The following is a 15410-nucleotide window of genomic DNA, read 5'->3' on the forward strand; positions in this document are numbered from 1 at the left end:
TTCTTTTCAACTCTAGCCAGTTGAACATTTGACTGTTCAACAGAAGGGGCATTTAAAAGAGTGTTTTCTTTATACTTGAAGGAAATTTGTGGTCAGCATTAACCACAGGGAGGCTGTGGCAGTTAAAGACCCATCTCTGGTTCCCATGCCAGTCTCTGTGTCTCAGTTACTTCCCACCACCCTGCTAAGCTCTTTCATTGAGAAAGGACCAGACATGTGCTCTGTTCTGCTGCTGTCTTGCTTTAACTGAGCTACACTGGTGGACGCAGTGGGTGAGGAACGCTTGCAGGATTTACTTCTGTCCCTTCATCAGTGAATGGAGAAACACCTAGGATTGTATCATGTGATAAATAAGAAAAGCATAGTATGTATTCGAGCCTATCTGTCAGTATCTTTGGTTGGTTTTATTTGTGGAGTTTTGTTTTGCAAAGAAACAAACCAGAGGTTCGGATATTTTCAGGTGTCGAAGGATTTATCAGTTCCTCTCTTTCTTCCCTTGTCCTGTTTCACAGCTTTTTTTTTTTTTTTTCTCCCATTGATAATGATATTTCTCTTAACTATATCAACAGCCCAGTCAGCTCCCCTCCCCTTCACAACCTCCTTTTTCTTTTACCTGTGACTGAAATTATCCACAACAAAACGCTCAGGCATTTGCTTTTGCTTGCCCATCCACATCACGTTCATGTATAAAGCTTCCTAGAGCTAAGACAACATAGTGCATGCGTGAGCAAAGCTGCTGAGATACAAATCAACTGGCTTCCAAAATCTCCAGTTTCAAACTAAATCTGAGGACAGACAAACTTTGTAGTACATGTGAAGCATCAACAAGCAGGGCAACATGTGTTTCCAGTAGAAAATAATACAGGGAAATTGACCATACTCAAAAATAAATTTACTTCAGAATCTCACACCAAAATAAAAAGAAAATCAGGGGTTCCCAAACAGTATTTACATACAGCAGAATACATGTGTACTGTCTCCTAGATAACTTGACCTCAGGCTGAATTAATGTCAGAGTTTTGCAGAAAGTCAGCAATTACATGATTTAATCTTCTCCCCATGGGAGATGCAGATTAAGATTGTCTGGCTTCACACTCTGAGCAAGACTGCAAGTTCCTGCAAGATTTGCTCCTGAGACAGGGTGAGATGTCCTGGTCTGCAGCAGTGCCTGCTCTGTGGCCCCGCTGTCAGCCTTTCTGGAGCATAGTGGGTGAGTCAGAGAGGGAGAGGCGCTCCCAGGGGCACAGGGATCTGTGTTGCGTGCTTGTCACTGCACTATCCAGCTGCACCAAAAGTAAGAAGTGTGGAAGCATAGCAACCTAAAGACATTTCTGTGCTCCACACAATCATCATAAAATGATGAAGGTGGAGAAGGTGCTGTGAATATCCCTAGGGTGCCTTATACAACATAGCAACATGAGAGACATCTTGGTGTTACCAGTTCATAGAGCACTTTCCTTACATCTGATTCAATGCCACAAATAAGAAAGTGGCTGTAGCTCTTGGAAGACATTACAAAGGCTCGTTTATGTTGCTTTTTTTTTTGTCTGAGCAGAACTTAAAGACAGTTTTTGTATATGCTTACATTCTCAGATAACCCTAGGGCCATCAACGTCTACTGATCAAATACGGAGAAACAAGCCACCCTTCCTATCAACTGATACATAGCAATTTTAAGCGTATTTATCCTTTGTGTGAGCAATAAAAAGGAAAAGTTGAAGTTAAAAGAAGTCAAGCTCTGCCAAAGACCTCACTGAAGAAACAGGGGACTCCGTATGACACTGATCCTGATGAAAGGAGCTTTGAGTAGCTCAGTTGTGCAGTGCTCGCTCTGTGCGAGGTGGGGAATAGCTGGTTATGCTGCTTTTGTGCAGTGCCCATCTGACACATGGTGGGCTGGGATTGACTCGTTAAGGGTATGAGGATGACACTTTAAAAAAGGAAGTTATCAAAAGAGAAGGTAGTGAGTTCTTATGTTTTAATCCTTTTCAGATATGCTACTTGATTTAACTTTGTGTCAGTGCTGTAAAACAATTCTATAAAATCCACGAGGTCTGGACTGAAAAGGTCCTATAGCTCAGCACTGTTGCAGTAACTGAGATTTGCTGTGTATTAAATCACTGAATAACAAGTTCGTGCAACAGCAAATGAAACCAAGCTTAAATATTTCCCTTTTGACACAGTAAAACAAATCAATTTTTTCATATCACCTTGACAATAGGGCTCATGAAGTCTAAAGTAAATTGCAATGGCTGAAATTATATGATTGATTTACTGTAAAATGTGTTTTCAAATATATTGTTGGAAGCTGTACAATACACACACAGCAGATCACAGCTTGTAGGTTCGGGAGTACTTCCTAAGAAAACATCCAGCACCCAAATCTCACCGAATGCAGCTATTGTTTTAACTTCCTTCAACAGGATTTCAGATACATGCTACTAATAAATTATCACACCCTTGAAAGAGAATGGGATGGTTATTACTGTTTTTCAAGTGGAAATGTCCCTTCTAATATATTTGTAAGGAAAGAACAAAATCTAAATTGAAAACCTGCTCTTTTGCTTTTTTTTTTCTTCTTTTTTTCTCCACGGTTGGAGAGGAAACAATATGGCAATCTCACCTAGACCCAGAACTGACAGTCTCACTAAAATTAATCTATCTAGATTCATAGTTGCATTACTTTACTGCACATATTTCAGATGTTATAAGGTAGAATAGAATATCTAGGAAATAAACACCCCACCACCTACAAAGGACAAAAGGCACAAACAAAAACAAGACATAAAATAAGGTCATATTGAGTGTAGTGAAGACTAGTGTTTTTTGCTTCCCAAATTTGCTTCTTCACCATCATGAATAGATTTTGTCAAAAACTTAAGAGTCAGATTTTACATAAGTGTGTTTGCAAAAAGAGAGGGGTTATGTAGCAGCTGTTTATGAGACACTTGTTTTTACACCACATGCTCTTACTAGCTATGTATCAAAATACCAGAGCCAAAAACTGCCTGAGTAGCTCATTGTTTGTTCTTCCTCAGACTGGCATAGGCAAGCACATATAAAGTCTTTCTAAGTGCAAGCAGAGAGGGTACTAAATGACAGTCAGCTTTGGCACAGACTTTTGGTATGTTTAATCAGCAAGGTTTCCAGAGCTGCTTGAATTCTTACAAAGCAATAACACACAGTCTGTTTTCCTCTTTCTGCTTCTAATTATGACAGTCATTGACCTTCAAGTTTGTTCAAGTCCTTTGCAAATTAATTAAAACTTCACAGAAATGTGACAGTCTCAGGAAAAAATAGGACTGAAACTTCATTTTATTTTAAAGAAACTATATCTTAGAGGAAAAAAAGTCTTTGGTCTTAACTTCCTTCCTAAGAACTCAGTAAGTACTTTCAATGTACAGATTAGATACCACCGCTATGATGTATGATTTGCTTTTAAAAAGACTTGCTTTTATGCAAATAGTGCATTAATAATGATATTAGAAAAATTAATACCTGAATCACAATCTTTTCTTCTTAGACACTCTGAGTTAAGGATTGTTTGGCTGGCTGTAGAAATTATAGATCTCACATATAGATCACACTATTCAAAGGATGCACGTGTATACACGTGGAAGACAATTGTAGCAGTCACACAACCCTGATCCAGCCTGGCTTCTACTAATGAATTTGTTACCTCTTAGTACAAATTTATCCAATTAAGTGTGTGCAACAGCATCAAAGATATTAGAAGCATTAACAACAAAGGAATTTGTTATTGTGAAGGAGTAGCACGTAGTAAGACAGAAATAAACTGATGTTCCTTTGAACTTCCATAACTGGTAGCTTGCAAAGAAGAATTAAAGACCACTACTACCACAGAAAGTTATTTTTAAAATTTGGCAATGATAAAATTTGCTTAAAAAAAATATCTGGAAAACTATAAAGGCACCTGTGTTTAGAAATCCCCTCTACAGACCATCCTTGACCACTGGGGAGATACTGAAATGGAAGGTGTCTTACCAAAAGTTTTGGTCAAAAACTTCATTCTTTGGTTGGTCTGAGAACCCCAAAAAATCTCCAGCAAAATCTGAGAGGGACAGAACTCACAGTACAGACATTCCTCTTTTTTTTTTTTTTTTTTTTTTTTTTTTATCAGCCAAACAAAGTGAGAGCAAAGCCTTCTTTATAAATCTTAATGAACTGATGAACTCTGTGGAAAAAGCCCTCTGCATGTCATGTTCAAGATGAAATGAATCAGCTGTAGTACCTAGGGGTAAAAGGCCACTGCAACTTTCAGTACAGCCACAGAAGTCATTTCCTGTCCCTGCACTCTTTGTGTTTTCATTTCTTCTGCACAAAACAAACTGTCAAAACAAGGTGTGCCGTGGCTCTACTCTTCAGAGAAGTCTGAAGGCAGAACATCTTTGATCACCAGTCTTTGGTGGAGAGTTCCAGCAGGCTTTTTGTTTGCCCCCTACTCAAGTGATGTGCGGTTACTAGCTTCCCTTTCCCATCCTCTCCATTCCTCTCATCCCCCAAAAGAGAAATTCAGTTTGTCTGCTACTGACACTTGGCAGCTACAAAATGCAGGCCACAAGCTGAGCAAAATTAGTCTTTTTAAAAGAAAAGTACCAAGGCTCCACTTTTCATACTTGTACATATGAGCAAAACAGACCAAACCTAACCACACCTACAGAGTAGCCCTGGTGAATTACAAGAACAGGAGGAACTATGTAAGTGGATATAGGAGAAAAAAAAAAAAAAAGTGTTGACTTCAGAACTACTTTTTGCTAATGAGATTCTCAGAATCTAAAATCATCTTCTGAAATGCAATAATGAGTTCTACATAATCTTTTCCATGTTCTTGTCCTCATTGTGCACGTAGCTTATGGCCTGTACACATGGAATTGTAATGAATTATAAAAGTGACAGCAGTGGTTCTAAGACATGACAGTTTCTCATTTTAATGGCTAGTCCACGGATTGTTCCAATCACTAAGAAATCCCTTAATAACACTACTTATCAAAGGAGCCAAATCTAATTTCATAATTTTAATTTCCTGTAATGTAAAATGCTAGGCTCATTTCATTTCCCCCTCCCCCCCTAATTTGTATATTCCTCACCTCCCCCCAGGCAGCAGGTGGAGGCTCCACAGGAGGGTAGTATTTGGGGACATCCCAAGCCACTGCAGCCATGAACCACTTGAAATCTTTACATTTAAGGTGCTTGCGCAGTTCCTTCTGGGCAGAGATATCACCAGTTGAGAGATGTCTGTACTCAGGCCGTCGTTGGTAAATGTACTCTGCAAACTCATCCATCCATGTCTCTGCCACACGCTTCAGGTTCTGTGCAGCAGAAAAAAAGCAAAGTTTAACTTATCCATGCTTTAACTGAAATGATATCTCCAATGGAGAGAATTAAGCAAACAAAAAATCAATAGTTCGCACAGCTCTTAAGCTTGGCTGGTCTAGTTTTTTATTCTTAACATAGAAAAATACTGGTAAACATATGTTGCCTTCATTAAAGTGTTGAGCAACCACTGCAGAGTATTAAGTATCCTGTTTTCCTGCTGACTCTATAAGATACGTTATTTTGTCTGTTGAACTTCTTATTTTCCTTCCTGTTCTTTACGCATCTTTACATGGGTTTTGACTAATGCTGAACGGTAAAAAGAATTTTCTCTCAGCTGCTCACATTTGTTCCCATGGCTTTTCCTGTTACCTCTCAACCTACTAATGTGCATGAATAGTTTAAATTACTCCTTCTGATATATTTCACTTCACATGTGAAAGGTATCTGAATTTCAGCTGTCATCACATGGCTTACCCACCTAGCTTTTTACACTTCTGAACCTTCTCCAGTCTTGGTTAACTTCTCTTCATCAATTTGCTTTCCCTGTTGCCTTCTCAGTTCTCTTTAGGGAAATCTTAAATACCTGACCTAGAATGGAGGTCTAGTTGCCCTGCAGGTAGCCCTCTCCCACGATCACATCTAACAAATCATACCCACATTTTTGGTATGAATTACACGCATATGTATGGGGCAAGCAGTCATGACCTTGCTCTGTGCTCTCACATGTGGTTTCACGCTAGGTTTGGAAACTTTGTTGTATTAATGTATTAGTAAGTCTGCAAAAGCATAGGCCGTAATCATGAAATGACACTGACTTGAGGAAAACCAGCTCATGGAATAGACTGTGCAACTTGTGTCTTTCTGCACTCATCTTGTAGATATACCTACATCTATTTCTGTAAAAAAAAAAAACACAACAGTTCTGGCTTATACCCCACAAAGTTTATTTTTGTTGGCATTTTACAGTGAAGACAATTACCTATTTTCCTTTTTAAGAACAAGACTGAAGAGATAGATTTTATTGTTGTTTAGCATCATGGAGTCTAAATAGCAGCAGGACAAGGGAGATTTTCTATATTTCTGTGTGTGTTTTTTTTTTTTTTTCCACATGAATTTATATGCAGATGTCATTGTGGAATACAGATTTAGTCTATTCTGCATTTCCACAGCTGCCCAATAACCTCTTATCCCACCAACAAAGCAACATCTCACTGGATGACATTGAGACAGTGGAGTGTTCTTATTGCTTTGTTTGTAAAAACATCATCATCAAGTTTTGTAATATACTTTTTATAGAACACTAACTGCAAAATGCTGAGATTTGCTTTGTAATAAGCTGGAGGACAATATACATCTGATTATCAGCAACATAAGGTAATGTTTCTTCTCAGAACATTCTCTGCATATAAGTAAGCCTGATTCTTACTCTGATTTGCTTTCAAGATTCGTTTGAAAGTTCCTTTTCTGAATTTTATTAATCCACACAAACTAGATGTCTCTGAACTAATAAGGCTTATCTGAATACAAAGACAGCAAGATACAGAACAAACACAGTATGTTTAGCTGACACTGCAAGACAAGTTTCTATGTATTTTGTTTGTGTGAAGCAAATACATTAAAACCTGCAGGGACAAAGCAAGTAAAATTAAAGAAGTTTAAGAAATCACATAACTTCTATCCCTATATAGAAATGGCTCATGCCCTATATAGGGTTTATTTTTGTTGTGATTTTATGACAACCTAAATTATTTTACTTTACAAGGCATTTGAATTCAAGAATAAAGGAACTGAGTAGGACAAAGAAAGACAAAATAAATTCAAGAACAACATCTAAGTGACAAGCCCACACTTTTAGCAGAAACCCTGTATGAAAAAAATCTTTTGACAAGTAAAAGTACTATGTGATGAGACTCCATAAATAAGGCTAAAATATGATTAAGCGCATATTTTAAGCCAAAAGCCAAAATCATAGAATCAGAGAATGGTTTGGGTTTGAAGGGCCCTTAAAGCCCATCCAGTTCCAACCCCCCTGCCATGGGCAGGGACACCTCCTACTAGACCAGGTTGCCCAAAGACCCATCCAACCTGGCCTTGGACACTAAAATCATGAAAAAATCATAAAGTGTGATCCTTCTAGAATATTTTCTACTTGTATGTGCTGCACACTTCATTTACTATAATGCAAATGCAGTTTAAGACTGTTATAGAAAATATCATACTATTTTTGTTGTAATCACTTTATCTAATAGTTTTATTTTCATATAAAAATATGGCAAAAGTACAGTAAAAAAAATCTTAGGAAAGAAAAACTCTAACTCCAGCAGAGTCTGAGCCCATCAATGTTGAAGTAGACTCTGCTGGAGTTTTCTCCAGTTGTTTGGCTAATCTAAAAGAACCACATTTTTCCTTAGATGATTATAACTGAATAAAGAAAAGTCCAACAGTAATGCTTCATATTATTACACTTGTTCACTAGCTCAAAACTCTCATTCACCCATCAAAAACTCTTTGTTTTCAAAGGAGCCTTTTATCACTGCCTTTTTTTTTTTTTTTTTTTCTCTCCTTTGTGGTGGTAGAAACCCTCCAAAATATTGCATTTGAAAGAAAAGTACAGTTCTGCCCACCATTCCCCAAGTATCATGTAAGCCGCTTTATCTAGGAAGCTGCTCACAAGGATCATTGAGTCCAGCTCCTGGCTCCACCTAGGACCACCCCAAAATCAGACCCTGTCTCTGAGAGCACTGTCTACATGCTTCTTGAACTCCGTCAGGCTTGGTGCTGTGACCACTGTCCTGGGGAGCCTGTCCCAGTGCTGACCACCCTCTTGGTGCAGAACCTTTTCCTAACACCCAGCCTGACCCTCCCCTGTCCCAGCTCCATGCCGTTCCCTCGGGTCCTGTCGCTGTTCCCGGAGAGCAGAGCTCAGCGCCTGCCCCTCCGCTCCCCTCGTGAGGGAGCTGCAGGCTGCCATGAGGCCTCCCTTCAGCCTCCTCTGCTTGGGGCTGAACAAACCAAGGGACCTCAGCCGCTCTTCATATGTCTTACCCTTCAGACCCCCTTCACCATCTTTCTAGTCCTCCTTTGGACACTCTAATAGTTTTATGTCTTTCTTATATTGCGGTGCCCAAAACTGCACACAGCACTTGAGGTGAGGCCACACCAGTGCAGGGTAGAGCAGGGCAACCCCTTCCCTCACCAGCTAGCCATGCCATGCTTGATGCACCCCAGGATACAGTTGGCCCTTTTGGCTGCCAGGGTACACTGCTGGCTCATAATTAACTTGCCATTGACCAACCCCCCCAAATCCCTTTCCAGGGGCTGCTCTCCAGCCTCTCATCACCCATTCTGGATGTATAGCTAGGGTTGCCTTATCCTGGGTGCAGGATCTGGCACTTGCACTTGTTAAACTTAATGCAGTTGGTGATTGCCCAGCCTTCTAAGTAGTCAAGATCTCTCTGTAAGGTCTCTCTGCCCTCAAAACAGTCAACAGTTTCTCGTAATTTCATGTCACCTGCAAACTTACTTAGTATATATTCAAGTCCTACATCTATGAAATTCATGAAAACATTAAAGAGAACAAGCCCTAAAATGAAGCCCTTGGGGAATCCCCCTAGTGACTGACAACCAGCCTGATATAACTCCATTTACCGTAACCATGTGATCTTGACCCATCAACCAATCATTCATCCACTGCATTGTGTTTTTTCAGAAGGACACTGTGAGAAACAGTATCAAAAGCTTTACTGAAATCCAAAAAATATATCAACTGGCTTCCCTTGGTCAGCTATGTGGGAAACCTTTTCATAAAAGGAAAAGTCCTGTTCTTTAAACAGGACTGTCCCCTCGTGAATCCATGTTGGTTGTGACCAATGACTGCACTGTCTTTCATGGGTTTTTCAGTAACTTCCAGAATAATCTCCATAATTTTACCAGGCATTGAAGTGAGACTGACAGGATCCAAAACTATTTATACGTCATTCCCTGGTTCTTCCAAAAACATTCTCTCCATCCTATGCTAAAAATCTTCCACACCTTGCCAGATTCTATAATGAAACTATACATCCTTAGCAAGTTTATACATTACCATCATAAGCTGAACCTGCATGAGGCAGCCCTTTGAATTTCAATAATTTTAAAATGCAAACTCTTCATTTGCCAGCTCTAAACCTCCAAACCGTTTATGAACATGACTGTAAGGAACCCTCTCTCCTGGAGAAGTGGGAAGCTCTTTCTGAATGTGGTAGTTACTAGAAAGCACTCTGTATCCAAATACTTTGAAGAGATTTGCTGGCTTCAGTTAACATGGGTTTATTATACTTATTATCTGTACACAAGCTCAGTAATCACATTTTCCTTTAACATAAACATGTACAGACCAATAACAAAAACTACAAACTGCAGTTAACCCCCACACTTAAATTGAATGCAGTCAGGTAGATGAATTCTCCTGCAAGCTAGCCCAGAGCAAGCTTACACAATCAAAGGCAAACATCATTTATGTTGCTGTTTAGAATATGCTAACTCAGCATGACCCTGGGAATGAATGAGTTTTGCTAAGCTGATTATCCCAGTTCTGTGGCTTTCTAACATTGCGAGAAGTTGCCCTGTGAGAAGACCCTCCTAGGAACATAACTTCTCTGAAAATCATGTCAGTGAGATTCTGTTTATTACTGACCTTATCACCAACAGAAAGGAAGAGGAGCACAATTGAAATGAGAGAGCTCGTTGCACTTTAAGGCTTACTGATCAAGTGACTTACTTCTAAAGAAGTGATTTCAAGTCCTTTATGAGTCTCCTAGAATTGTCCTTACTACTATCTGGTCGAGTGATTGACATTGTGGAGGCAGTAGGACTGTCACATCCTCCCTGTCCGAGCCTTAAATGAGTCTAGACACATTCTTGAGCATGTCAGTATGTTAAGCCCCATAAATAAGAACGTGAATGAATAGCTACCAAATCTTGACAGATTCTGAATGCAAAATAGGTGCTAAGCAGTTTTGCACTGTTAGGACTTTAAAATGTGTGTGTGTGTAGTGCTGTAGAGACTTACAGGTCAAAAAAGTTTTAGAGTCTATGAGATTAGGTGGCATTTTGTGAATGTCCTACAGCATCACGTAAGCACTCCAGTCTCATAGCAAAGCTAGTCTACAAAAATTTAGAACAAACAAAATAAGTGTTGGCTTTGAATCTTCTTGATTTCTGCCTCTGTTACTCTTTGTATAATCTTTTAAAGAAGTCCTTTAAATGCCAGTTTCTCAAATGGCATCAAATATCTTTATCAATACAAATAATCAGTTTTGGAGTGTTTTTGTGGTAGATCCCATTTGCTTGGCTTCTGTTACTTCAAACTGAAAACCTCATCTAAATTCATACAGAAGGGAAAAAATAAAGTATGTTTCTACAGCTGAAAAACTGCTGCAGCTTGGCTTTGTTGTCAAACTACTACTCATTACAAGGTTACAGATGTCCAGATCAGGTAAGCTGGATTTTTAATATAAAAAGGTAAAAAACAGAAAAAATAAATAGGAACATTTATATGAAGATCAGTTCAATATGAAACAGTTACATAGATTGTAAGGCAGTCACAGAGATTGCAGATGGACATCTGACGAGTTTCTCTGGACCTATCCATGACAGACGAATGATGACTTGTTTTCCCTCTTGTCATATTCAATGAAAAAATTCTGTAAGATTAAAAAAAGCCCAGTGATATTTGAGTAGATGCATATTTCTATATATAAGGTTGTGACAGGTGTCAGCAAGAAGCTGAGAGATGCATGCAGAAGTCATATCAATCATAGCAAGACTCATGCATTAGCTGTCATCAGCTGCCCATGCATGCATTCCTGATTTAATGAAGTTTTGTGGTGCTGCTACAACTTTACTGTTTGGTAAATCCTTTACTAAAGCTTACATTTGAACAAGTTAATTTTATATGAGCTCATACATTTAAAACTGTGGCTTTGTTTTATATTTTCACTCAGCAATGTTCTACAATGGTGGTTAAAATACAATGTCACTGAAATCCAGACTTAATAAAAGAGTTGAAGTCAACTTGACTGGAGAATGAAAGAGACAAATGAAGACTTGAGAAAAAGAATTTTTTCATGGACTGTTTTGTCCTTTTCATGTTCTTCAGTGAGTAGGGAAGATACATCTCTTTGATCAAACAACAGTCTCTTCTTGAGAGTGCAAGATCGTCTGCCTTTTACAAGAGACATGGTGTTTACTCAAACTCAGTGAGGAGCTAAACACATTTTTCATAAGAATGAAAAAATAGACTCAGGCAGGGGCATGGCAAAGGATGGATTCATAAATATTCCCCCTTAGTTTGGCCCCTGATAAGAGAGGGGTAATCCACACTTCATAATTAAAATATTACCTTCCTAAATATTATTCCAGATTGCAACCCTGCATAATTCCATCACAGTTACATATTTTCCAATTCACATTCTAGATGCAGCAGTTAAGCTACTATAAAAATGCAATTTCTGTTTTCAGTTTCTCCAGATGTTCTAAAGCACATATTGTTATCCAGTTGCACTAAAGCAGTATAATCCTATTTGTTTCATTATACCTGCATAACCCATTTTTCCTGCTTTTGTGCCTATCTCACTTTTTGCATGAAACCAGCCCTGACCCCAATCCGCAGACTTTGCTTTTGTCAGTATTAAACTGCTACAGGAACATGTGGATCCTGCAATGAATTCCTGTTGTTCTACATTTAATCTGAATAGTTTCCAGGAAGCTGGATGTCACTAGCAGACACACACTCAGCTGCTGTAGTGACACACAACAGCCTTTTCTCTCATCAGCCAGGACATCAAAAATCACTTTCAATTACCTCAATCAGATATGAGTCACTGTAGCATGCCTAAGGCCTGACTGTATTTCAGCTGTGAAATGTAAGAGAGGATACAGCTATTTATTTACCAAAAATAACACAACAATCTCTGCAACAACTGACATATTAATCCATTTCCTTCCTAGTAACATTCCAATGTGGTTATTATCTTTCTACCTATTTCATTTTCCTACTTTAAATGTTCTCTATTGTTTGTTTTGTGAAGAACAGTGTTGTTGCTAATTCAAAATGGGTGTCATTTTTACTTCTGGAAGTAGCTTTACTTCATTTTGCTAGGAATATTATAATATTCAGTTTGTTTTACATAAAGAAGTATTTAAAAAGCGCATTTGGATCCATCCAGCCAAGAGAACTATACTTGATGTTCTGCTGGCTTATGGGTAGTATAATGTCACAATAAATCACCACAGAGGAGGAGCACAAAGTGTAACTGGAGGAGCCCATCCAACAAGTGCGGATCCATATGGCAGAGGTAGCAGCATACAAAACCTCACAGCACTCACAAGGAGAAAAACAGTATCCTAAACTTCACTCAGACATCGTTCTTGCAGTAACAGCACACAATCACTCCTAATTCATGTATATTTCTACAGCAAAAACATAGTAAAGCATTTTCTGGACACTAATTACAGCTTTGTGACATGCAAAGGTGTAAGCTGCCCACATCAGTTATGTCTAGATGTGGACTTTCATCTCTCTCCCCTTCTTGCCTAATTCCCTTTTAATTTTGGCATTAGGCACTGCTAGTGTTTGCCAGTCTTCATGCCTCTTGGGCATCTTGTTTTGGCCCTCTGCACTTAATTGTGTTTAAAACTTGATTTGGTTTCATTCCAGCAATGGTTTATATTTGTATAAAAAAAAAAAACACAAAACCACAAAACAACAACAACCAAATAAAGAGATGCCTGCAGGTGTAAAAGAGGCTTCTCCATGGAAGACAGTATGCTAACTAGGTGACAAATCTGTGGGTGTATATAAATAACTCTTGTGAGAGTTAGCACAGCACAGCTGGCAGAGAAGCAATAGACAATTTTCAGCCTGTAGCCTGCAAATACCTAGAACTGAAATTCCACAGATGTCATCTGAAAACAACCAGAATTTCATTCTTTGTATAAACATTTATAGCTCCAACACAAGAAAATATAAGATCTACACATTAGAAAAAAGGGGGGAAAAAAGCCCACTGTCACTAAAGGACACATCTCTGCTCACTTGAGGCCAGGCTGTGTGGCTTGGTGGTCAGTGAGCTCTGCAGGCATGCAGGATGGGCATGGTGCACCGTGAGGACGCTTCCTGGCCTGAGCCCAGGTCTCTGCAGGCTATTTGTAGGGCTGCTGTGGGGAGAGAGGGCATAAAGAAGAGTGTCCTCACAGCCACTCTGAAGATTACCATTTCAGAAAGGTATAAATATAAATTTTATTTACTGACCACTACTCCTGAGCAGAAATCATAGTGACAGTGTAACATCATCTATCAGTCTACTGAACAAATCCTGGAAAGCAGTTATCACTGATGCTGTTGTTATCCAGGAACATCTAGTTCTCCATCTTTTTTGCATTCCTTTCATATAGCTAACAGTTAAGCTGCCTGTCCTGTTAAAAAAAAAAAAAAAGAAAAAAAAAAAAAGAAAAAAAAGGACAGCTTAAAAGCAAAGTTTCTATTCAGATCAAATAAAATATGTAAAATTAGCATTAAAAAAATACTGCAACTTTCTTTTATTCAGGGATTAGAAGATAATAAAATTTTTCTTTGGTAAATGCTCTGTTTGAGATCTTATTTTAATTTTAATGATGAATTTATAAATCTGTTAAATGAAAAAAGTTAGAATGAAAACTTAAAAGTTGTATTGTATGACCATTATCATTATCATATATTACAATTGTGCTGTTGCAAGAAGGCAATTCTTGCTTGATTCTGAAATGATTAGCTTATTCTAAGCTAACGTTTCAGCTGCTTACTGTAACTGCTGAATCCTAAGTGAATTTGTGCTACAGCCTTTTGCACTAAAGAGGTGATTGCAGAAGTGCCAGCACTGCCCCCTGAACAGCATGCCACATCCATCAGTTTGCACTCCAGTCACAAGGAAACCTACAAACGTTCTTTACCTAACTGTTTCTCCTTGGTTCTTTAACCTGGCTGGAAGCTGAAAAGAAAATGTTCAAGGGCTGCAGTAAGAAAGCCCCAGTCAATATTTGCAGCTGGAAAATAAAATAAAATAAAAAAAGGTAATAATATTAAAGGAAGCTCTGTCAAAAATGCAAATGTGGTCAAAGCACCAGATGGTCTAGCTACAGAAATTTTCCCTAAGGATCCCTTTCGAAGCCACAGAAAAAGGCTGAGCAAATGGTTCAGGTGGGAATCTGAACCCACCTTTATCAGCTGAATTCCTGAAACAAACTCTTGCAAGTTCCAATTCAGCGACACTGTGTAATGAGGCAAATGTCATCGTGCTTGTGCCTGCTGGGTCAGAGGATCACTGTGCTCTGGGATCCCACGTCCTGGAGTGCAGGGAGGAATTCAAGTTAAGATTAGGCTTCACCATGCTGCGTGGTTAGCATCCAAATTTGAACTTCAGTGGGATTGCCCTTCCTTTCAGGAAGGCCTAGTACTGTAATGCTCTGTAGTTAATGCTAAAATGCTGTGTAAGATACCTGCAAATGAAAACAATTTCTGTAGATATATTTTGCAATTCTGAGTTCAACTCTGCATATCCTATGGAACAGCGAGCATTTATCAATAAATGTCTTACAGCCTTGGCAGAATTGCAAACAGAAAAATATCCACCCCCCAAATAGGAAACTGAATAAATTATAAGCTTGAATATACCTAAAAGAAATTGCTAATAATATAATAATAATAAGACTAATTTAATAGGTAACTGGCTAAAATAAAGTGGCTTAGGTAAAATTCTTAAAAATAAAACAACAGTGAAGAATACCACAAAGCAACTAAAATAATCCAGTCAAACAATTCAGAAGTTCTTAACAGGGCAACATCTTGTGTAGGATTTTAAGATTTGAGGACTTGCTTGCTATACATGCCTTACCTAAAACAAACAGACAAAAATAGCTATTAGTCACTGCAGTTTTGTGCAGAGGCTGACAGGTTTGGAATGAACAAATAATTATGTGGTGTTTCCACATTATAATGCGGAATCACTGCTGTCATCTGCTTGCCCATTAATCTCATTTCATGTGCAATTACCTGT

At 38.6% G+C, this 15410-nt stretch overlaps 1 protein-coding gene across 1 annotated transcript in view; it reads right to left on the minus strand.

Annotated features, from left to right (window-relative positions):
• GALNTL6 (polypeptide N-acetylgalactosaminyltransferase like 6) overlaps positions 1-15410 on the minus strand; it is a gene marked incomplete at both ends in the record, with an annotated part of 461783 nt that overhangs the window by 17333 nt on the left and 429040 nt on the right. The window contains one exon of the mRNA XM_084285866.1: positions 5109-5330. Within this exon, the coding sequence (XP_084141992.1) occupies positions 5109-5330 (222 nt within the window). The remainder of the gene's footprint in view (positions 1-5108; positions 5331-15410) is intronic.

Source organism: Netta rufina, assembly GCF_964035555.1.
Source record: "Netta rufina genome assembly, chromosome: 4".
Classification (NCBI taxonomy): domain Eukaryota; kingdom Metazoa; phylum Chordata; class Aves; order Anseriformes; family Anatidae; genus Netta; species Netta rufina.